At 42.9% G+C, this 24132-nt stretch overlaps 1 protein-coding gene and 1 non-coding gene across 2 annotated transcripts in view; both read left to right on the plus strand.

The window, feature by feature from the left end:
• The window catches only part of LOC122679859 (antigen WC1.1-like), a 55941-nt gene extending 38232 nt beyond the window's left edge, over positions 1–17709 (plus strand). The window contains exons 11-21 of the mRNA XM_043880655.1: positions 5787–5879; positions 5956–6270; positions 7354–7668; positions 13929–13970; positions 14058–14372; positions 14628–14660; positions 15224–15361; positions 15752–15844; positions 16112–16159; positions 16673–16816; positions 17441–17709. Of these exons, the coding sequence (XP_043736590.1) occupies positions 5787–5879; positions 5956–6270; positions 7354–7668; positions 13929–13970; positions 14058–14372; positions 14628–14660; positions 15224–15361; positions 15752–15844; positions 16112–16159; positions 16673–16816; positions 17441–17586 (1682 nt within the window). The 3' untranslated portion in view covers positions 17587–17709. The remainder of the gene's footprint in view (positions 1–5786; positions 5880–5955; positions 6271–7353; positions 7669–13928; positions 13971–14057; positions 14373–14627; positions 14661–15223; positions 15362–15751; positions 15845–16111; positions 16160–16672; positions 16817–17440) is intronic.
• Positions 17710–23298: 5589 nt separating this feature from the next.
• LOC122680957 lies at positions 23299–23408 on the plus strand. The gene has a single exon (XR_006336865.1). It is a non-coding gene; the product is annotated as a U6 spliceosomal RNA (small nuclear RNA).
• Positions 23409–24132: the final 724 nt, after the last annotated feature.

A 24132-nucleotide genomic window follows, 5' to 3' on the forward strand; every position in this document is an offset into this window, starting at 1 on the left:
CTCAGTTTTGAACCAGTCCATTGTTGCAGTCCACAGAGCTCCTTATATTCTTCTAGAAAGAACTTTGTCTACTCCAAAATCACAAAAATATTCTCTGAGAGTATCTCACAGAAGTGTAATTACTTTTCTTTTGCATATAATTATACACTGCTTCTAGGATTGATAACTGTGTAGGATAAGGGTCAAGTGTCATGCTTTCATATGGGCATCCAATTGACTCAAAATCTTTTTCTGGAAAGACTATTCCCTACTGCAGTGCCACCTTCATGATGAACGAAAGGGCACATATGTCTGAGTACTTCTTTTAGACTCTCTATTCTGTTCCACTGTGTCATTTGTCTATCCTTGCACCTGTCCCACATTTTCTTTTTTTTCCCCACGTTTTCTTAATTATTGTAACTTTATAGTAAATCTTGAACCTTCCCTGGTGGCTCAGATGGTAAAGAATCTGTCTGCAAGGCGGGAGACCTGGGTTTGATCCCTGGGTTGGGAAGATCCCCTGGAGAAGGGCATGGCAACCGACTCCAGTATTCTTGCCTGGAGAGTCCCCATGGAGAGAGGAGCTTGGCGGGCTATAGTCCCCTGTGTCACAAAGAATCAGAAATGACTGAGTGACTAAGCACACATAGTAAACTCGGGTAACTTTAATTTAAAGAAGTTATGTTGTTGTTCTTGCTAACTGCCTTGGTCTTTCTTGGTTTTTGTATTTTCTATACATTTTTGAGCTGAAGCTCCAATACTTTGCCACCTGATGTGAAGAGCTGACTCACTAGCAAAGACCCTGATGCTGGGAAAGACTGAAGGCAGGAGGAGAAGGGGACAACAGAAGATGAGATGGTTGGATGGCATCACTGACTCAATGGACACGAGTTTGGGTAAACTCTGGGAGTTGGTGATGGACAGGGAAGCCTGGCTTGCTGCAGTCCATGGGGTTGCAAAGAGTCAGACATGACTGAGTGACTGAAAAACAACATAAATTTTGAATCATCTTGTCCTGTTTCACACACACAAAAGCATCAGAGAATTTTATTGAGGTTAGCTTTAATCTGTATATAAATTTGAGAATGATTTATTTTGACAACATTGAGTTTCCCAATTCATTGGCAAAATATATCCTTTCATTCAGTTAGGTCTTGAATTTCTCTCAGATGTTTTGCACATCTTTACCTAGGTTTTCTCCTAGGCATTTTATGGGTTTGATGTTACTAGTATTTCCTTTAGTGAAGGTTTTCTAGGAATGAATTCTCTCTGAACTTTATCTGGATTCCCCAAATGTTAGGTTAGTACTTTGCTTTAATCCTTCTTTCGTTCTTTCCTCTCCCTCTCTCTCTCACTCTAGTTTTCTCTCTCTTTCTCTGTCTTGCTCTAGCTTTTCCTCTCTCTCCTCCTTTGTTTCTCTCCTGCCCCATTTTCCCCCTGAGTATGTAAAATCTTTCTGGATTAAGTTGCAGACAGGATGCTCCTTTATCCCTCCCGTTCCCCAACAACAACAAAAAATACTTCAGGGAATTTCCTTACATAATCACAGTTCAATCAAACCTTTAGAGATATCAGCCCCAGATAACATCTAAGTGCAACCACATGAGAAACCCCAAAGATAGAACTGCCAAGTTGAGTCTTTCCCAAATTACTGACCAGAAAATCATGATGAAAATTAAAAAAAAAAAAATCCTTCAACTGCTAAGTGTGGGGGGAAACTTTGTTATACAGTATTGTTAACCAGGCACTTACCATGTGATCAGCTTTTCTATATAGAGGAACACTTGTCCTCTCATCTTCCATTTTACTATTTCTACTTCATATTGATCTAATGTGCTAATAAACTCATTGTCTAGTTCTTAATTTCAGCTGTAGAATTTTCATTTGCTTTTGTTATCATTTCTCTGCCAAGAAACACATCTTGTTAATTAACTCTTGGAGCACTTTAATCATGGCTATTTAAATTCTCTGTCAGACTTTTAGAGGAAAACATAGGCAGAAGATTCTTTGACATAAATTACAACAAGATCTTTTTTGACCAACTTTCTGGAGTAAAGAAAGTAAAAACAAAAATAAACAAAGAGGACCCAGTTAAACTTAAAAGCTTTTGTGTAGCAAAGGAAACCATAAACAGAACAAAAAGACAACTGTTAGAATGGGAGAAAATATTTGCCACTAAAATGAAGCAACTAACAAGCGACTAATCTTGAAAATGCACAAACAACTCAATATCAACAAACCAAACTGCTCAATTAAAAAATGGGAAAAAGACCTAAACAGACATTTCTCCAGACATGCAGATGGCTAACAACAACATGAAAAGATGTTCAACATCACTAATTATTCAGTTCAGTTCAGTTGCTCAGTCGTGTCTGACTCTTTGCGACCCCATTGACTGAAGCACGAGAGGCCTCCCTGTCCATCACCAACTCCCGGAGATTACTCAAACTCATGTCCACTGAGTTGGTGATGCCATCCAGCAACCTCATCCTCTGTTGTCCCCTTCTCCTCCTGCCCTCAATCTTTCCCAGCATCAGGGTCTTTTCCAAGGAGTCAGTTCTTCACATCAGCTGGCCAAAGTACCAGAGCTTCAGCTTTAGCATCAGTCCTTCCAGTGAACATTCAGGACTGATCTCCTTTAGGATGGACTGGTTGGATCTCCTTGCAGTCCTAGGGACTTTCAAGAGTCTTCTCCAACACCACAGTTCAAAAGCATCAATTCTTTGGTGCTCAGTTTTCTTTATAGTCCAATTCTCACATCCATACATGACCACTGGAAAAACCACAACCTTGACTAGATAGACCTTTGTTGGCAAAGTAATGTCTCTGCTTTTTAATATGCTGTCTAGGTTGGTCATAACTTTTCTTCCAAGAAGTAAGTGTCTTTTAATTTCATGGCTGCAGTCAACATCTACAGTGATTTTGGAGCCCCCCCAAAATAAAGTCAGCCACTATTTCCACTGTTTCCCCATCTCTTTGCCATGAAGTGATGGGGCCGGATGCCATGATCTTTGTTTTCTGAGTGTTGAGCTTTAAGCCAACTTTTTCACCCTCCTCTTTCACTTTCATCAAGAGGCTCTTTAGTTCTTCACTTTCTGCCATAAGGGTGGTGTCATCTGCATATCTGAGGTTATTGATATTTCTCCCAGCAGTCTTGGTTCCAGCTTGTGCTTCATCCAGCCCAGCATTTCTCATGATGTACTCTGCATATAAGTTAAATAAGCAGGGTGACAATATACAGCCTTGACGTACTCTTTTTCCTGTTTGGAACCAGTCTGTTGTTCCATGTCCAGTTCTAACTGTTGCTTCCTGACCTGCATACAGCTTTCTCAAGAGGCAGGTCAGGTGGTCCCATCTCTTTTAGAATTTTCCACAATTTATTGTAATGCACACAGTCAAAGGCTTTGGCATAGCCAATAAAGCAGAAATAGATGTTTTTTTTTCTGGAACTCTCTGCTTTTTTGAGGATCCAGCGCATGTTGGCAATTTGATCTCTTGTTCCTCTGCCTTTTCTAAAACCAGCTTGAACATCTGGAAATTCATGGTTCACATGTTGTTGAAGCCTGGCTTGGAGAATTTTGAGCATTAGTTTGCTAGTGTGTGAGATGAGTCCAGTTGTGTGGTAGTTTAAGCATTCTTTCGCATTGCCTTTCTTTGGGATTGGAATGAAAACTGACCTTTTCCAGTCCTGTGGCCACTCCTGAGTATTCCAAATTTACTGGCATGTTGCGTTCAGCACTTTCACAGCATCATCTTTTAGGATTTGAAATAGGATTGTTATGTAGAATGAAGTAAATCAGAAAAAGAAAAACAAATACTGTATAACATCATTTATATGAGGAATCTAGAAAAATGGTAGAGATGAACTTACTGCAAAGCAGAAATAGAGACACCAATATAGAGAACATCAAATGGATACTAAGAGGGGAAATGAAGAGTGGGATGAACTGGGACATTGAGATTGACATATATACACTACTGATGTGCTGTGCTGGGCACTTAGTCGCTGAATCATATCTGACTCTGCAACCCCATGGGCTGTAGCCTGCCAGGCTCCTCTGTCCGTGGGGATTCTCCAGGAAAGAACTGTGGAGTGGGTTGCCATACCCTCCTCCAGGGGATCTTCCCAAGCCAAGGATCAAACCCAGGTCTCTTGCATTGCAGGCGGATTCTTTACTGCCTGAGCCATCAGACTCAGAAGCCCTACACTATTGATATTAAGTATAAAATTGATATTGCCTGGAGAATCCCATAGACATGGAGCCTGATAGGCTACAATCCATAGTGTCACAGAGTCAGACATGACTGAAATGACTTAGCATACATGCACACATAAACTTTGCCAACAAATGTCCTTCTAGTCAAGGCTATGGTTTTTCCAGTGGTCATGTATGGATGTGAGAGTTGGACTATAAGGAAAGCTGAGCACAGGAGAATTGATGCTTTTGAACTGTGGGGGTTGGAGAAGACTCTTGAGAGTCCCTTGGACTGCAAGGAGATCCATCCAGCCCATCCTAAAGGCGATCACTCCTGGGTATTCATTGGAAAGATTGATGTTGAAGCTGAAGCTTCAATACTTTGGCCACCTGATGCGAAGAGGTGACTCATTGGAAAAGACCCTGATGCTGGGAAAGATTGAAGGCAGGGGGAGAAGGGGACGACAGAGGATGAGACAGTTGGATGACATCATCGACTCTATGGGCATGGGTTTGGGTGGACTCCAGGAGTTGGTGATGGACAGGGAGGCCTGGCCTGCTGCGGTTCCTGTGGTCGCAAAGAGTTGGACAGGACTGAGCAACTGAACTGAGCATATAAAATAGATAAATAATAGCCTATTGTATAGCACAGGGAACTCTACTCAGTGCTCTGTGGTGACCTAAATAGGAAGTAAATCCAGGAAAGAGGGGAGATATATATATGTGTTGTTGCTTGGTCGCTGAGTTGCTTCTGTCTCTTTTGTGACCCCAAGGACTGTAGCCTGCCACACTCCTTTGTCCATAGGATTTCCCAGGTAAGAATGCTGGATTGGGTTGCCATTTCTTTCCCCAGAGCATCTTCCCAACCAGGGATGGAACCCCAGTCTCCTATTTGGCAGGCAGATTTTTTACCACTGAGTCACCTAGGAAACCCATATATGTATATATAACTTATTAAATTTGTTGTACAGTAGAAGCTACCACAACATTGTAAATCAATTATGCTCAAATAAAAATTAATAAAAATAAATAAAATAAATTCTCTGTCAGGTAACTCTAAGAGCCAAATACCCTGGGAAATTTTTTTAATGTTTCTTTTCCCTCTTGTTTTCCATGAGATCTCTTTTATATAAGTGTTTTTAAAATCACAAACATTGTAGATAAAAATTTTTGTACAAATCCTTCAGAAAGGATTTTGTTTTGCTTCTTCTATTTAGGTGTAGATTAAGGATAGAGCAACTTATTTAACTCATTCTTAGGGCAAAGCTTGGCTTAAAACAGGAATCATGGTATTGTCAGGACCAGGACTGTTCATAGAGAAAGGGAACACTAAGATTATGGTAACTTTACAGGTGTGTTACAGCTTTCATCTCAGCTCCATCACTAGGTCATTATTATTATTGTTTTTTTATTTTGAACTTTTTACTTTGTATTGGGTTTAGCCGATTAACAATGTTGTTATAGTTTCAGGTGAATAGCCAGGGACTCAGCCATACATATACATGTATCCATTTCCCCTCAAACTCCCCTCCTCTCCTAAAAATTATTTAGCTCAACTGAGTATCTTGATCTTCAACCCTCTCAACCCTCTAATCATCGCTGTTCCTTCAGGAAACCACACCCAGGTGCTGCCCCAGTGCAATGACTCCGTGTCTGAACCAGCAGGGTCTGCAGCCTCAGAGGAGAGCGCCCCCTACTGCTCAGGTGAGGGTCCCACAGGACAGAAGACCCTTCCCAATCCCCAGGTCACCGCCCCATTGTCCCATTTCTCTCTCCTCAGACAGCAGACAGCTCCGCCTGGTGGACGGGGGCGGTCCCTGCGCCGGGAGAGTGGAGATCCTTGAGCAGGGCTCCTGGGGCACCATCTGTGATGACGGCTGGGACATGGACGATGCCCAGGTGGTGTGCAGGCAGCTGGGCTGTGGAGACGCGCTCAATGCCACAGGGTCTGCTCACTTCGGGGCAGGGTCAGGGCCCATCTGGCTGGATGACGTGAACTGCACAGGAAAGGAGTCCTACGTGTGGAGGTGCCCTTCCCGAGGCTGGGGGCGGCACTACTGCAGACACAAGGAGGACGCGGGGGTCATCTGCTCAGGTCAGCACTCCACACTGTCCACAGGCTGGGGAAGGGATGGGGCCCTGGAGGACGGGAGTCTGAACCCTGAGGGAGAGATGCTGAAAGGACCTGAGAAGGAGGCTTCCCCCCATTGAGCCTGTGTTTCCAGCAGACATGAAGACGATGTGCTTTCCCTTCCTCCTGCAGCAGCTGAAATTCTGGTCCTTTCTTCTCAGTAGTGTTTCCTGGCAGAAGGTTTTCTCAGTTTTCCTTGAAATCAGGGCTCACTCTTCTGGTACATATGGTGGAGAAGTCTTAAAGCCAAGGTGCTAGTTTTTTTTGTTTTTTAACAAATTACCACATAGTTAATGGTTTAAAACAACATATTTCTTTCCTTACACTTCTGTAGCTTGGATGTCCAGCAGGAATCTCACTGGATGGGTTCAAGCTTTCAGTAGGGTCACATCACTTCTAGCCTCTGGGAAAGAATCTGTTTCTTGTCTTTTCAAGCTTCTAAAAACTGCCTGCCTGCCTTTGTTCATAACCCCCTTCTGTTCATCATCAGACCAGCAGTGCTCCACCTCTCTAACCGTTATACATATTCACATCTCCCTCTAGCAAAACGAGGAAAAGTATTCCATTGTAAAGGATAGTGAGTCTAAGAATGTGATTAGACTGTGCTCATCTGGTTAATCCACCATATTTCAGGTTAATCTCAAGGTCCTTACCTTAATCACATCTGTAAAGTCCCCTTTGCCAGATAAGGAAACAGACACAGGTCCATTTTCTATCTGTCTCCACATTGTCCACATCACATCCCTATCATACACTCTTTTAGATGTTTTGTCAGGAAGCAGGAGTCAGCTCCCTCTCCCTGCAGGTGTCCCCGCTGGTCTTCCTCCCAGTTCATGTACACTACATCATGATGGTAGAAATATTTAGAAAGACAGACACAGATGGTCAAAGTCAGATAAAAAGGAGACAGGTTTCACTCCGGTTATCTAATGGATTTGCTTCCTCAGCTGGGTCACAGATGAGTGTTCACAATTTTGGGGAGAGAGGAAAACCTGGAGCACTGAGTGCAGTGCTCACTGTGTCCTGTCTTTTCCATTTCCATCTTAGAGTTCCTGGCCCTCAGGATGGTGAGCGAGGACCAGGAGTGTGCTGGGTGGCTGGAAGTTTTCTACAACGGCACCTGGGGCAGTGTCTGCCGCAGCCCCATGGATGATGTCACCGTGTCCATCATCTGCAGTCAGCTTGGCTGTGGGGACAGTGGAAGTCTCTACACTTCTGTTGGTCTCAGGGAAGGTTCTAGACCCCGGTGGGTAGATGGAATCCAGTGTCGGAAAACTGACACCTCTCTCTGGCAGTGTCCTTCTGATCCTTGGAAATACAGTTCATGCTCTCCAAGGGAGGAAGCCTACATCTCATGTGCAGGTGACTCATGTCTGTTGCTGTGTCTGTCCCAACCCTGTAGGGTGTTATTAGTGAGATTTGATCTTTTAAAATCTAAGTGATGTGTTTGAGTTTATAAAATGAAGTTTGGATGGAGCTAATTTAATCCGCATGTTCCAAACTTGCTTTATTAAAAGTTTTTAATTGATCTAATTGACATAACATTATATTGCTTGTTGTGTACAACATAATGCTTATATATTTGTGTATATTGATAAATGATCACTACAGTAAGTCTAGTTATATCCATAACCATATATATAGTTAAATACTTTTCTTATATGATGAGGATGTTTAAGATGTATTTTCTCATCATCTTTCAAATAGACAGTATCATATTCACTATAGTCACCATGCTGTATGTTATATCTCTTCGCCTATTAATATTATAACTCAAGTTTATATCTTTTGACTACATTTGCCCACACCAAATCCCCCATCTCTGGCAGCCAGCAACTACTCAGTATCTCTGACCTTGCTTTTTGCTTTAAGGTTACACATATAAATGAGATTTTATGGTATTTTTCTTTCTCTGTCTGATTTGTTTCACTTAGCATAATGCCCTCAAGGTCCATCCTTGTTGAAACTGGCAAAATTTTCTTCTTTTTTATGGGTGGATATATGTCTATATTGCATTTTCTTTATCCATTCATCCATCAGTGAAGACTTACCTTGTTTGGCTCTTGTATACATTGCTATAAAATACTAAAAAGTAATGCTGTTCAAGTGCTGCAGTCACTATATCAGCAAATTTGGAAAATTCATCAGTGGCCACAGGACTGGAGAAGGTCAATTTTCATTCCAATCCTGAAGAAAGGCAATGCCAAAGAATGTTCAAACTACTGCACAATTGTGCTCATTTCACATGCTAGCAAGGTTATGCTCAAAGTCTTTCAAGCTAGGCTTCAGCAATAAGTGAATTGAGAACTTCCAAGATGTACAAGCTGGGTTTAGAAAAGGCAGAGGAACCAGAGATCAAATTGCCAACATTTGGAGAATCGTAGAGTAAGCCAGAGAATTCCAGGAAAACGTCTGCTTCATTGACTAGACTAAAACCTTTGACTGTGTGGATCACAACGAACTGTTGAAATTTCTTAAAGAGAGGAGAATACCAGAGCACCTTACCCGCCTCCTGAGAAACCTGTATGCAGGTCAAGAAGCAACAGTTGGAACTGGACATAAACAACCGACTGGTTCAAAATTGGGAAAGGAATTCATCAAGGCTGTATATCGTCACCCTGTTTATTTAACTTATATGTAGAGTACATCATGGGAACTGCCAGGCTGAATGAATCACAAGCTGAAATCAAGATTGCTGTGGGAGATATCAACAACCTCACATACGCAGATGATACCACTCTATTGGCAGAAAGAGAAGAGGAACTAAAGAGCTTCTTGTTGAGGGTCAAAGAGGCGAGTGAAAAAGCTGGCTTAAAGCTCAACATTCAACATTCTAAAAATTAAGATCATGGCATCTGGCCCCATCACTTCATGGCAAATAAAAAGGGAGAAAGTGGAATCAGATTTTCTTTTCTTGGGCTCCAAAGTCACTGCCGATGGTGACTGTAGCCATGAGATTAAAAGAGGCTTGCTCCTTGGAAGGACAGCTATGACACACCTAGACAGAGTATTCAAAAGCAGAGACATCACTTTGCAGACAAAGGCCCATATAGTCAAACTGATGTTTATTTCACTAGTCATGTATGGATGTGAGAGTTGGATTATAAAGAAGCTGAGTGCCCAAGAGTTGATGTTTTTGAATTGTGGTGCTTGGATGCCACAATTGAATTGAGAGTGTCTTGAGCAGCATGGAGATCAAACCAGTCTATCCTAAAGGAAGTCAACTCTGAATATTCATTGGAAGGACTGATGCTGAAGCTGAAGCTCCAATACCTTGGCTGCCTGATGAGAAGAGCTGACTTGTTGGAAAATACCCTGATGCTGAGAAAGACTGAAGGCAAAAGGAGAAGGGGGGCACAGAGGATGAGATAGTTAGATAGCATCACCAATTCAGTCGAGATGAATTTGAGCAAACTTTGGGAGAGAGTGAAGGACAGAGGAACCTGGTGTGCTGCAGTCCATGGGGTTGCAAAGAGTCAGACACAACCTAGCAACTGAACAAATATTGCTGCAGTGACCATTGGTTTTTCAAGTTAATGTTTCTGTCAGATGAATACCCCAAAGTGAAATTGCCGAATCGTATGGCAATTCTATTTTTAATTTTTGATGCACCTCAATACTGTTTCCATAGGGGTTGCATCAACTTACATTCCCTCTAACTGTGCAAAAGCTTTTCTGTCTCTTCACATTCTCCTCTACTCCTGTTATTTCTTCTTTTTGATAAAAACCTTTCTAGAGGATATGAGGTCATATCTCATTGTGGCTTTGATCTGTATTTTCTGATGATTATTAGTGTTGAGCATGTTTTCACGTACCCATTGGCAAGTTGTATGTATTCTTTAAAAAACATTATTTATCAGGTTGTCTGCCCGTTTTTTGAAAGTTATATTGTTTGATTTTTGCTACTGAGTTGTGTGAGTTCCTTGTATATTTTGGATAATAATTTTTATCAGAAATATAATATGTAAATATCTTCTCTAATTCCATAGGTTGCTTTTTCATTTTGTTGATGGTTTCCTTAATTGGGCAGAAGCTTTGTAGCCTTATGTGGTCCCAACTGCTTGTTTTCACTCTTGTTCTCTTTGATTTTGGTGTCAAATCCAAAAAATCCTCACAAAGACTGATGTCAACGATTTTATTTTCTGTTTTTGCCTGTAGAAATTTTATGGCTTCAGAACTTGTGATCAAGTCTTTAATCTATTTTGAGTTAATTTTTGTGAGTGATGTAAGCTAGTGGCTCCGTTTCATTCTTTTGCATGTGGCTGTCCAGTTTTCCCAAGGCCATTTACTGAAAAAACTGTCCTTTCCATTTCATTCTTTTGCATGTGGCTGTCCAGTTTTCCCAATGCCATTTAGTGAAAAAACTGTCCTTTCCTCATTGTATATTCTTGACTTCTTTGTCAAAAATTAATTGATTGTACAAATGTGGGTTTATTTCTGGGCTCTCTATTCTGTTCCATTGATCTCTGTGTCCATTTTTATGCCAACAACATACTGTTTTGATTAATATAGCTTTGTAATATAGTTTGAAAACAGGAAGCATGACACTTCCAGCTTTGTTACTCTTTCTCAAGATTCCTTTGGTACTCAGTGTCTTTTGTGGTTCCATGAAAATTTTAGGATTGTTTGTCTGTATATGTGAAAATATCCATTGAAATTTTGGTAAGGATTGCAGTGACTATGTCGATTGCTTTGGGTAGTATGGGCATGTTAATAATATTAGATCTTCCAATCTATGAGCACAGAATATCTTTCCATTTATTTGAGTCTTCTTCAGTATCTTTCATCAATGTCTTATAGTGTTCAGTGTACAGGTCTTTCGCTTCCTTGGTTAAATTTATTCCTCAATATTTTATTCATTTTCATGCAAATGCAAATAGAATTGTTTTCTCAGTTTTTCCTTATGGCAGTTTGTTGTTAGTACATAGAAAGGCAACTGATTTTTGTATATAGATTTTTCATTCTACAACTTTACTGAGTGTATTAGTTCTCATATCTTAGGTGAAGTCTTTAGGGTTTTCTATATATAATATCATGTAAGGGAGTCTCCTTCCTCATGAGTCTGATGGTAAAGAATCCATCTGCAATGCAAGAGACCCGGGTGTGATCCCTGGGTTGGGAAGATCCCCTGGAGGAGGGAATGGCAACCCACTCCAGTATTCCTGCCTGGAGAATCCCAATGGGCAGAGAAGCCTGGCAGGCTGCAGTCCTTGGGGTAGCAAAGAGTCAGACACGACTATATGCACTTTTCACAGTGCATATAGTGTCAGTTTTGCGTCTTCCTTTCAGATTTGGATGTCTGATTTTCTTTTATTGCCTGATGGATCTGGATGGGACTACCAAAACTAAGCTGAATAAAAGTGGTGAGAGTAGATAATTTTGTCTTGTGTTTGATTTCAGAGGAAAAGCTTTTGGTTTTGTACAGTCAAATATGATGTTAGCTGTGACCTTCTCATATGGCCTTAATTATATTGAGATGCAATCCTTCTATAACTACTTTGTAAAAGAGTTTTTATCATAAATGGATTTTGAATTTGTCAAACATTTTTTCTGCATCATTTGAGATATGATTTTTACCTTCATTTTGCTTATTTGGTGTATCACATTGATTAGGTTGTGAATGTTGAACTATCCTTGTATCCTTGGAACAAACATCACTTGATTATGGTGTATGATTCTTTTAGTGTATTGTCAAATTCAGTTTTCTAATATTTTGTTGAGGATTCTTGCACCTATATTTATCAGAGTATTAGACCATAATTTTCTTTTCTTGTGGTGTCCTTATCTGGTTTTGGTATCAGAATAATGTTGGCCTCATAAAATGAATTTGGAAGTGTTTCTTTCTTCTGGTTTTGGAAGGGTTTGAGAAGGCTCCACCACTAAATACTGTTACATTGGGAACTGGGATTTTGAAAATAAATGTTGAATGAAATAAATAAGTGTTGAGGAGGGCAACAAATAGTCAAACCATAGAACCTTACTTCCTTCAACATTTCTCTCTGTTTCTCTCTCTCCTTCCCTCCCCCTTCACATACACAAACACACACACCCCATTCAGGTACACCTTGAAAGGTATGCTGGATGTTGCCTGAAGCCTATAGCTAAGAGAATGTGGGGACAGATACTTCAAAAGCAGAGGCTCACTCCCTTCCTTGCCTCTCTTTTTTCATCTCTTTGTCTTTTCCATTTGAAAGCCAAAGAGGCATAAACTATTAGACCTTTTATTGATGATATTTTTCCTACAATTAAACACTGAGAATTGAGAGGTGGTAAAGTCTTTGACCATGAAAATGACCTTTGACCTCACAAAGGTCCCACCATCATTTTCTCAGAGGTTCTCTGAGTAGAGTGGGTAGGAGGTTTGATAGGATGATCTGGAAAGGAGATACAAATTTTGATACTTTATGACAGGTACTATTTACGCTTCTGGTTTTTTGTGTTGCTTTGAATTTGTATTGATTTCTCTCAGCTTCAATTCTTTTATATATACTTTTCAGTCTTTTGTTTATTATTTCTGCATCTTCTCAATACAAATTTTTCTCAGTAGGTTTTTTTTTTTACTCTATTGCAAAAATTTTTGCCTTACTCTGTGTACATACGTGTGTACATATATCTTCTTAGAATTCTACTAAGTCTTTCCTGTATATTTCCTTTTTAAGAGATTCCTAACCAACACTATGGGCTTTTCTGGTGGTTCAGACAGCAAAAAAACTGCCTGCAGTGCAGGAGACCTGGGTTCGATTCCTGGGTAGGGAAGATCCATCAGAGAAAGGAATAGCAATCTACTCCAGTATTCTTGCCTGGAAAATCCTATGGACAGTGTAGCCTGGTGGGCTGCATTCCATAGGTAACAAACAGTCAGACATGGCTGAGCAACTAACACACACACACATAACCAACACTGCATTGTAGATCAATTATCTTCCAATTAAAAATAAATTTAAAAAAAGAGTTTCCTTTTACAACACTAGTCTTCACTTGCCCACTTGATACACTGAATAGTAGGTAAGAGTAGCTTATAATCTATCTAATAACTTTCCATTAAAATTATGTATGTGAGATTTTGAATATAAATTAACTGTTCTTCTGGGCTGATTATTTTAATATGAGCTATTATCATAGACTATTTCCATTCATTTATATTTGGTTTACTATTTCACTGATTAGTGTGAATTTAAAGTTTTATTTTACTGAATTTTATTCATCTATTCATTCATTCAATAAATATTTATCAAGCCCCTATCTAGGTATTTAGCAAAGGTTTTCCATAGATATTTGTTGAATGAGTGCCTACAATGTGCAGGCACTGTCCTGACAGCAGAAACATGGCATATATAAGATACACAAGGTCCTTCTTCTAATGGAACTTCCATTCAGAGGGGTGTGTGTGTACATTTGAAGATGTCTGTGTTTATATTTGCTGTGGGAATGTGAAGACTGATAAACAAGTAAATATTTAAGGTAATTTCAGCTGGTGATCAGATGCAGTGAGTTTCAGCCCAGGAGATAATAAGCCTGTGTTTTCATGTGTCCTTTGCACTGAGTCAGACCTTAGATAATCTTATTTGGGGACAAGACCACGCCCAGCTGTCCCTGATCCACTGTTTCCCTGTTGTTTGCAGGAAGAAGACCCAAGAGCTGTCCAGCTGCTGCCCCCTGCACAGGTACGTCAGCCCCGCCCCCTCCCCAGGGCTCCCAGGGGCTCCTTCCTCCCACCAGGGGAGTCACAGGAGGGGCTGCTGCCTTTTCAGACAGAGAGAAGCTCCGGCTCAGGGGAGGAGACAGCGAGTGCTCAGGGCGGGTGGAGGTCTGGCACAGCGGCTCCTGGGGCACCGTGTGCGATGACTCCTGGAGCCTGGCAGAGGCCGAGGTGGTGTGTCAGCAGCTGGGCTGTGGCCCGGCCCTGGAAGCCGTGCGGGCCGCGGCGTTTGGCCCTGGAAACGGGAGCATCTGGCTGGACGAGGTGCGGTGCGGGGGCCGGGAGTCCTCCTTGTGGGACTGTGCTGCGGAGCCCTGGGGGCAGAGCGACTGCAAGCACGAGGAGGATGCTGGTGTGAGGTGCTCTGGTGAGTGAGGGGCTCGGGGTCCGTCCTGGGTGAGCTGGGGCAGCACAGGGGCAGTGGGCTGGGCCGGGCGTGGTGGGGAGTTTGTGTTCAAAGAGTGTCCGGGTGCTGGGGCTCTGATCTAGGACTGGGGAGCTGGGAGGACTGGAGCCTGGTGTTGTGGAGACTAGGGGGTGATTTCAGGCTCAGGAGAGAAAAATGGATTTGCCCTGATTTCTGGCCAATTCCCTTTTCTCACACTGCTGTTTTTCTCTTTAGGTGTAAGGAAAACAGTGCCCCCGACTGCAGCAGGTACTGGGAACACCCATGGGCGGGAGAGAATACTCAGGTCTGGGGACCTGTTCTGTGGGCCCTCTGACAGCTCAGGAGAGGAAAGAGCCTGAGGAGCCCTGGCTGGTGGGGAGGAGCCCAGGGCGATATGTTGGGGAACTCCTCTGCCTTGGTTCCTGGGGCCACATTTTTCTCATAACTGGGATACTAGGGAGATGGGTCCCTGTGTTGCAGAATCTAAGGTTCTCCCACCTGCCCCTGAGTGTTGCTCCTCATCAGTGAGGTGCGGGTCCCAGGACTGTTTGACGCTCTGTCTCCTGAAGCCCAAGGAGAAGAGATGAGCCGGGTCCTCAGAGGCTGTCTCGGCAGGGCAGCTCCCTGACAATCCCCAGCTCTGTCTCGGGGCCACACTGGCCGAGTGGAGTTGACTCATCTCAAGATGAGACCTGGGGGAGCCAGGTCACTGTCAGTGCACTTGTGTCTGAGGCTGGGATGCCATCGTCTGGAGCCCCTGGGAATGCTGGCACAAAGGGTTTCTCTGTGCCCAGGACCTTCTCTACACCCTGTTGCCTTGTTCTCTTTAGGATCCAGACCAGTTTCAAGTCCTCTCCCTGGCTTCTTCTCCCTGGCTGGGGTCCTCTGCCTCATCCTGGGGGCCCTTCTCTTCCTGGTCCTCATCATCCTGGTGACTCAGGTGCTCAGATGGAGAGCAGAGCGCAGAGGTGGGCTGCAGGGCGAACTGGGGACCAGGGAGCGTGTGTGCAGGCAGGAGACGGGGCAAGTGTGAGGAGGGGACCCTGGCCAGGTATCTGTTCTGATTCTGCAGAACTCCATGTGCTCCGTGCTGAGCTCTAAGGCCTGAGTAGACAGAGGTTCTTAGGACTGGGGCGTGAACTCTCATATGTCATAGCCTCTCCTATGAGACCAGACAGAGTTGTGGCTGAGCTGTGAATTCAGGTCAGATGAGGGGAGAAGGTGCTGACATGGCGCATGGGGTGGGAGATGATGCCGAGGTCCAGGCAGCTTCCGTGTGAGCATCGGGGACATGAAAGTGGACCAGTTGGACTGGGGTGTCTGGGGTGGCACCTCTGACCTGCTGGGGGATCTCTCAGCCTTATCCAGCTATGAAGATGCTTTTGCTGAAGCTGTGTATGAGGAGCTCGATTACCTTGTGACTCAGAAGGAGGGTCTTCTGGGCAGCCCAGGTGGGTGTCTCTGTCTGCCCTCCTGGGACCTCTGGTTGTCACACCCACTGGGTGTGCACATTTTCTCAGCATCTGCAGACCCGACACATTCCCCAGGTTCACAGAGGCGGCTCTCCAAAGTGGCAGGATGGCCTCTCACAGCCCCGTGAGCCCCCAGCCTCTGTCTACACTGCAAGAGCCAGACCCATCCCTTCTCAGCTTTAACACTGGTCCTATGGGTGTGGGAGGGTCATTCTATCTGTTGTGTGATGTTTTTCTCCACTTTAGGCTTCCTGTCCGATGGTGAGGACAACAATGACTCCAGATCCGCTCCAGGTAATAGAGGTGGACCTGCCTCAGCTGAGTGTTGTGGACGAGAGTTTCCCTCCTCATAGAGAGGAGATGTAAGGGGAAGAGTCTTCCTTTGATGGACCAGAGGGATCCCTTGTGTCTAGATAGGGTCTGTCCTTCTCCTTCTCTGGGTGTTCTGTGATGTCTCACATTTGGGGCTGGGCTCTCTGTGTTCAGAATCACAAGAGACACACACTGGCTTTAATAATAACATCTGTAAAGCACAGTTTGTCAAAATACTTTAGTAATGCTCAATGGTGGGAGAGTTGCTTTGAGATATATGTTTTCAATCAGGAAATATTAAGATATGTAAGGTCATGTTTTGGTTTATGGACACATTAAAATGAAACATGGTCTTAGAGAAAAAAATCTTTTAAAACAAGGAGTGACAGGTGCCTCTATTTAGCAGCTGAGAAATCCTGGGTCAGAAGGGATCTTAGGTATTTCCCAGACCAACCCACTTAGTGTGGTTTCATCTGACCCCTGCTCTGCTCTCAGAAGCCCCATATCAGAAGACCTATGCCCTTGGTGAGGATTATGATGATGCTGAAGAGGTACCGGTACCTGGGGCTCCTCCTGCCTCTCAGGGGAGTGAGGAGGAAGTGCTCCCAAAGAAGGAAGATGGGATGACGTCTCAGACCTGTGAGTGGAGTAGCTGATCCCCTGTAATCTTTGGTCTCTGTCCTGGAAAGGGTGAATTTGAACTCAATGTCCAGCCTCTGTACAGTTTCTCATGCATTTGAGAATCTCATGCATGGGTAATCTCATGCATTTGATGGGCTTTCCCTGGTGGTTCAGATGGTAAAGAATCTGCCTGCAATGCAGGAGACGTGGGTTTGATCCCTGGATCAGGAAGATCCCCTGGAGAAGGGAATGGCTACCCTCTCCAGTATTCTTGCTTGGAGAATCCCATGGATAGAGGAGCCTGGTGGGCTACAGTTCATAGTGTTGCTAAGAGTCAGACACAGCTGAATAACTAGCCCTTCACTGCCTGGAGGCAGGTCTTCCCAGAGCCCCTGTATGAGTACAGGTCTCCTGTGATGCAGGGTTTCCCCATGAGCTGAGGCCCCAGAGACCACATGGACTGGATCTGAGAGGACAGCTGGGATCCATCCTCACTGTAACTGATATGAAATAGTCTGAGCCTCCCTGCCCACCCCTGGGTCCCAGGGATGCTTTGTCATCACCACTTGCTCAACTTGCTTCCTCCTCCCTGTCTGGCCCCCTTGTCTCTGTTCTAAATCATACCTCTCTTTCCTCTTTCAGGCTCTTCTCTAAATGTCTCTAGAGAGGAAGCTGATCCTGGGGAAGGAGAAGAGAGCCCCTGGCTGCTCCAGGGGGAGACTGGGGACCCCGGGTACGATGATGCTGAACTAAGTGCCCTGGGAAAATCCACAGTGACTTTTCCATGATGTTGTATTAAATATAAGATTATGCAACAGATATTCTAACTGCCTGTATCTCAATAGAATAGTGCTGATCTGTGATTGTGTTATATGGAAATTGCTCAAAATGAAATATTCTGAATAAAGTAAAAAATTTTTTTTGCTTTATTAATTATTACCAAGTTCTATGTCAAATGTTTTTAGAGGATTGGCTCTCAAACATTTTCCTCAAAGGAAATACAAGATGAGTGCACTGCCCTGTTTTCTCACCTCCTTCAAAGGCTAATGAGGGCATGACTTTGCCCAGGAACACAGATGCTCCAGGTCACTCTTACTAATAAAAAGCACCTAAACTTGGTCCACATTCACACTCTCCCTCCTAGCAAGATAAATTGTCAACCAGAAAATATAGTCAGAACCTGGTAGAGTTATTTTATTTGGTGGGAATGCTTAGGACTCTAAGCCCTGGAGACAGCATCTCAGGAGCTCTGAGAAAACTGCTCCAAGGAGGCAGGAAGGGAAGTCAGGCTGTATACAAGTTTGCAACAAAGGGAGCAGGAAGTCTGAACATCAAAGATCAGGTATCAAGTTAAGGAATTTAGAATGCTGTGTATGGGAAGATGCAAGCCTCTGGTCTCACTGAATTCATTCCTTTCATATGCAGCTTAGCTATCTGGGGCCAATCCTGTTTCCTTGTTCACCTTAAGGAGTGGCAGATGGCTGCTTCTTGCATTTCCCCAGCTCCTCAGCAATCACCATGGGGAATGGGAGCACCCCTGGATCATAGTCTTGGGATCCCTCATTCATATTTGGAGGCCAGAAATCGCTGATGGTTGTTACATTTCTTGTTGATTGATATGGCAGGAGATATTTTCATTTCACAAACTCATGGTAAAAACCCAATCCTGAACATTCCTCTGTGTTCTTCCCTGAGATGTCACATCCCCTGTTTTTAACCTATTCTTGGGCACCAGACTTGGATGAGAGTTTCAAAGTAGGAGTTTGCTGGTGGGAGAGAATGGATACAGTTTTCCTTATCCTGCTTAAGAGTTCATGGGTCAATTAAAACTCTAACTCTAGGTAGCTACCTCTGCCTTTTCCTCTCTCATTCTTAGGTTACTTTATCTGTTTATTCCTCAGGTAGATATAGATTCCTCCTTGCTCTTTTCCCATGTCTAGTTGTTATCAAATCCTTATGAATCCATTCTTTCCATCCCTGTCTACTATTTCTTCAGAACGTTCTCATTTCTTGTCTGTTCAATTATCTAGCCTTCTGAGCAAATTATATCAGCTCATATCTCTCTCTCAGTTGATGGATGGCAAATGGTGCTCACCCACACCCTGTATCCACGTGGGACAAGAGGGCAAGAAAGTGGAGACCTAGGCAGAGGGGATTCAGAAGAAGGGACAGATGGGAAAATCAGGTATGTTTGTCTATTTATGTTTCAAAGATGTGGATGGAGGGGTCTGATATGACTGAATTCTTAAAGGAAGAATTTCAGACCAATGGGCTCCTCTGAGGATGTACTGTTTCAAGATTGCTTTAATCTGGTTACTACTGAAAATGTAAACGTGATCCTGCTGTGATTCTTCAGGGTAGAGAGAGCTGTCATGTAGGAGCGGCCAAGTAAAGATTACATTTCGGAACACCACCCCTCCCTCCCAAGTTCAATTGTGGACTTGTGGAGAGGTTGGTGAACTAATATAAGACCCGAGAATGATGGCCTGGTTGTGAGTTGAACCCACCCAGTTCCTGGCTCATGGCTCTGCATGGTGTCCAGGGCTCTGACCTACAGTCACACTTGCAGTCTTCATAGTTCTAGGCTGTGCTTGGGGATGGGAAGGTGCCCAGGACTTCTCCCAGGGCAGCTTACATGGCTATTCACCATTGGGAAGTGATGAAATAAATGACATATGTTGAAAGAAATAAAGAATACCCACCGAGAAGCTCAGAGAACTCAAAAAAATGCAGATAATGGAATTCAGGAAAAGTATATGTGAATAAAATAAGATTAAAAAGTTATTTATTATCATTATCATTATTGTTTTTAATTTTTGGTTTCACTGGTTGTTTGTTGATGCATGTGGGCTTTCTTTAGTTGTGGCAAGCAGGCACTACTTCTCTTTGTGGACAGCAGGCTTCTCTATGCAGGGGCTTCTCTTGTTGCGGAGCACAGGCTCTAAGCACAGAGGCTTCAGTAGTTGCAGCATGCCTGCTCCTATTTGCAGTTTGTGGGACCTAGAGCATGGACTCAATAGTTGTTGGGCACAGGCTCTTGCATTACTCTGCGGAATAAATTCAGTGTTTTTTTTTTTTTTTGTACAGAGACCAAAATCATAAAAAAGGAAGCAAACAGGGAGTTTGCTGATGCTTTATTGATTAGGATTCAATGCTTTCACTGCCGCGCATGAATTCTATTCTGATCATGGAACTGAGATCCCTCAAGCTGTTCAATAGGCAGAAAAAGAGAAGGAACCAAACATAAATTCTGTTGCTTAGGATTACAGTGAATGAAATGCAACAAAATAAAAAATGCTACAGAGAGCATCAGCAACAGCAGAAGAATCTTTGAGGCAGAAGACAAGACAATTGAAATTACCTAGCCAGGGGACAAAGAAGAAAAAAAGACTGAAAAGGTGTGAAAGAAGCTGTGTGAAATATGGGATAACATTCACAGAAACAACCTGCACATTATTGAAGTCCCAAAAGGTAAAGAGAGGGAGAAAGGGACAGAGATTGTACTTAAAGAAATAATACCAGAAAAGTTTCAAATCTGATGACATTTAGACATCCAAATTCATGTAGCTGTCAGGGGAGTGTGTAATTTCCTCAGTTCTGTCTTGTCACAACAAAAATTTGAAGCGACAGGCCAGTGTTAAAGCCCTTGGACAGACCGTGTCACAGCTCTCAGACAGATCAGTGTCACAGCTCTCAGACAGACCATGTCACAGCTCTCAGACAGATCAATGTCACAGCTCTCAGACAGATCAGTGTCACAGCTCTCAGACAGACCGTGTCACAACTCTCAGACAGATCAGTGTCACAACTCTCAGACAGATCAGTGTCACAGCTCTCAGACAGACCATGTCACAGCTCTCAGACAGATCAGTGTCACAGCTCTCAGACACATCAGTGTCACAGCTCTCAGACAGATCCGTGTCACAGCTCTCAGACAGACCGTGTCACAGCTCTCAGACAGATCAGTGTCACAGCTCTCAGACACATCAGTGTCACAGCTCTCAGACAGACCATGTCACAGCTCTCAGACAGACCATGTCACAGCTCTCAGACAGATCAATGTCACAGCTCTCAGACACATCAGTGTCACAGCTCTCAGACAGATCAGTGTCACAGCTCTCAGATAGATCAGTGTCACAGTTCTCAGACAGACCGTGTCACAGCTCTCAGACAGACTGTGTCACAGCTCTCAGACAGATCCGTGTCACAGCTCTCAGACAGACCGTGTCACAGCTCTCAGACAGACCATGTCACAGCTCTCAGACGGATCAGTGTCACAGCTCTCAGACGGATCAGTGTCACAGCTCTCAGACGGATCCGTGTCACAGCTCTCAGACAGACTGTGTCACAGCTCTCAGACAGACTGTGTCATAGCTCTCAGACAGATCAGTGTCACAGCTCTCAGACAGACTGTGTCACAGCTCTCAGACAGATCAGTGTCACAGCTCTCAGACAGACTGTGTCACAGCTCTCAGACAGATCAGTGTCACAGTTCTCAGACAGACCGTGTCACAGCTCTCAGACAGACTGTGTCACAGCTCTCAGACACATCAGTGTCACAGTTCTCAGACAGACCGTGTCACAGCTCTCAGATCAGTGTCACAGCTCTCAGACAGGCCATGTCACAGCTCTCAGACAGACCGTGTCACAGCTCTGTGTTGCAGCTCAGTTTTATTTAGAAAATAAAGGAAAATACATCGTCGATATGTGAAGGCATGATGACCCAAAAGACATGAAGAGAAGAGAGAGAGTGAGAGAGAGGGGGGGAGCAAGCAAGAAGAGAGAGCAAGAGAGAGAGCAAGAGAAAGACTCCTGGCCCCTTGGCTCCTCTTTTCATATGTTTTTATTTTTCCTCCCCTGGGCTGTTTGTTCTACCTGAGGTGCTCACTTTGGTCCTCGGATCTTCCTTTGTTCTATTTTCATGGGCTTTTCCCTTCCTTGTCTTTTAGCCACCGCCATTTTGGACTGCTTTTTCCTTTTCTAACTACCTAACACTGCTGATAAGTCACCCCTCAGAGTTCATTCAAAATGATCGTCTCCAAGACACATTGTTTATAATCAAGACAAAGAGAGACTTTTAGAAGCATCAAGAGAAAACCAAATACTCACAAAAAAGGAATTCCCTTAAGAATATCGGTGGACTTCTCAAAAGAAAACTGGCAAGCCAGAAGAGAAAGGGATGATATATTCAAAATGATGAAAGTAAACCTGCCAGCCAAGAATACTTTTCTCAGGAAGGTTGTCTTTCAGAAATGAAGATGAGATAAAGACTTTCCCAAACAAACAACAGTTGAGGGAGTTCACCAACACAGGTTTGTCTTACAAGATTGCTGAGCGGAGTTCTTCAAGCTAAATGAAGGATGGTAGTTATTATATGAAAGAAGTGAAAACAGACAACAGACTTGTAAATGTAAATATGTAATCTAATACAGAATTCTCTAATACTGAATATGGTAGTATGCTAAAAAACCAGTTAGCTCTAGTCTAAGGGAAGTATTAAAATAACTACAGAGAAAAATATTTTGTTAGTGATATACAGTATAAAGAGAGGCAAATTCTGACATCAGAAACAGAAAGTACAGGAGGAGATCAAAAGGTAGAGCTTTTGTATGTGATTGAAATTAATTTGTTATCAGTGTAACATAGACTCTTGTGTCTATAAGATGTTTTATGTGAGCCATTGTGGCAACAAAAATGTGAAAACCTATAGTAGATTCACAAAGAGTAAAGAGAAAAAAAATCAAAGCACATCATTATCCAAAATCATCAGTTCACAGTTCTAACTGTTGGACACAACAGTCGAATTGTCTTGGTCTCTACAGCATCCTTCAAGATCAGCCCCAGAGGACTCTCCTTTCACAAAATGAAAGACTATTTAGTCTGTTTGTTATGACAAGCCAAAGAACTCTTTCTGCACCTCATCTCCTTCCTTATATCATACAGATGGTGCAGCTGTACTTTTTTAATTGCAAATTTTCTTCTGGTGATATTCCTATGTGGCTTTAATTGAAAAATTGCCAAATGATAAGTCATCCCAATACCCTGTCTCCTCTGTTGGGTCTGATTAAGACTTAATAAGAAGGCACATGTGAGTGTGTTGTGGTTTGTCTTGTGTAGCCTTAGAGATAGAGATTTGCAGAGTTCATTGTGATGTATCTGGTGGTGATGTGCGTCTTCTTTTTGAAAATCAAATTTTGCCCTGTTAATTGCTGAAAACATTTGCCTTTAAACCAAAAATATCAATTAGCTAAATGATGTCCTCAACAATAGTTCTTTATATTTAAGATAATTTCTCTTAAATATCTAGCATAGTACCATTCAGTCATTCAATGAACATTAGCTGAACATCTATTAAATTATGGAGAGTGGAAATACACACACAGGTTTAGTCTCACTCCGATCCTGGGCCCTGGAAGGGCCTTAGCAGATACTTGCAGCCTGCAAGAGCCTTGGGTATCATACCCAGATGTGGAAAGATTTGATGATAATGAAAAGAGAATGTGGCTCTCGCTTCGGCAGCACATATACTAAAATTGGAACGATACAGAGAAGATTAGCATGGCCCCTGCGCAAGGATGACATGCAAATTCGTGAAGCGTTCCATATTTTTTATGTGTAAATCTATTGCTGATTCATGTCAATGTATGACAAAACCCACTGAAAAAATAAATAAATAAATAAATAAATAAATTAAAAAAAAAAAAAAAAGAAAAGAGAATCTGTTCACAGACTTTTAGATGTTAAAGAGGAACACATTTCTCCATGTTTCCAGAGATCTTAGGCTGGTCTGCAGGCTGGACTCAGCTGCACCAAAGCTCCATGTGTAATAAAGCATCAGTTCATAGAGTTCTAGTCTGAGCAATCACTCAGTCTTTGAACTACGAGGGCCATCCCAGTGACATTTATCTTGGGTTTAAGAGGTTTAAGAATGACCACCTACAAGAACTCAGTAGTTCTGGAGTTGGTCATTACATCAACTCTGAACAGAGGTGGATTAATCATGAAGCTAATGAAGCTTCAACCTCACATCCTCTCCTTACACCAGCCCCTTCCAAGTCCTGTGAGGAGAGCCCCAGGGCTGTGCTCACAAGGATATAAGTTTTGAAACAGCCATTTTCTTGAGATGAGGAAAAAAATATTCAGCAAAATCATTTCTTAACCAATTTATTTCTTGACCATGGAACACTAAATCCAGGAATCAGATTTGTTCAGGAAATCAAGAGAAAACTGAGGGGGCTTAGAAAATACATGCTGCCTTTTCATTAGTACAGGATTGGTGAAAGGTAAAATAGGATCAGAGATGATGGACTGGCTAACTCAGAGGAAAGAAGAGC

The sequence above is a fragment of the Cervus elaphus genome, chromosome 22 (assembly GCF_910594005.1).
Source record: "Cervus elaphus chromosome 22, mCerEla1.1, whole genome shotgun sequence".
Lineage (NCBI taxonomy): Eukaryota > Metazoa > Chordata > Mammalia > Artiodactyla > Cervidae > Cervus > Cervus elaphus.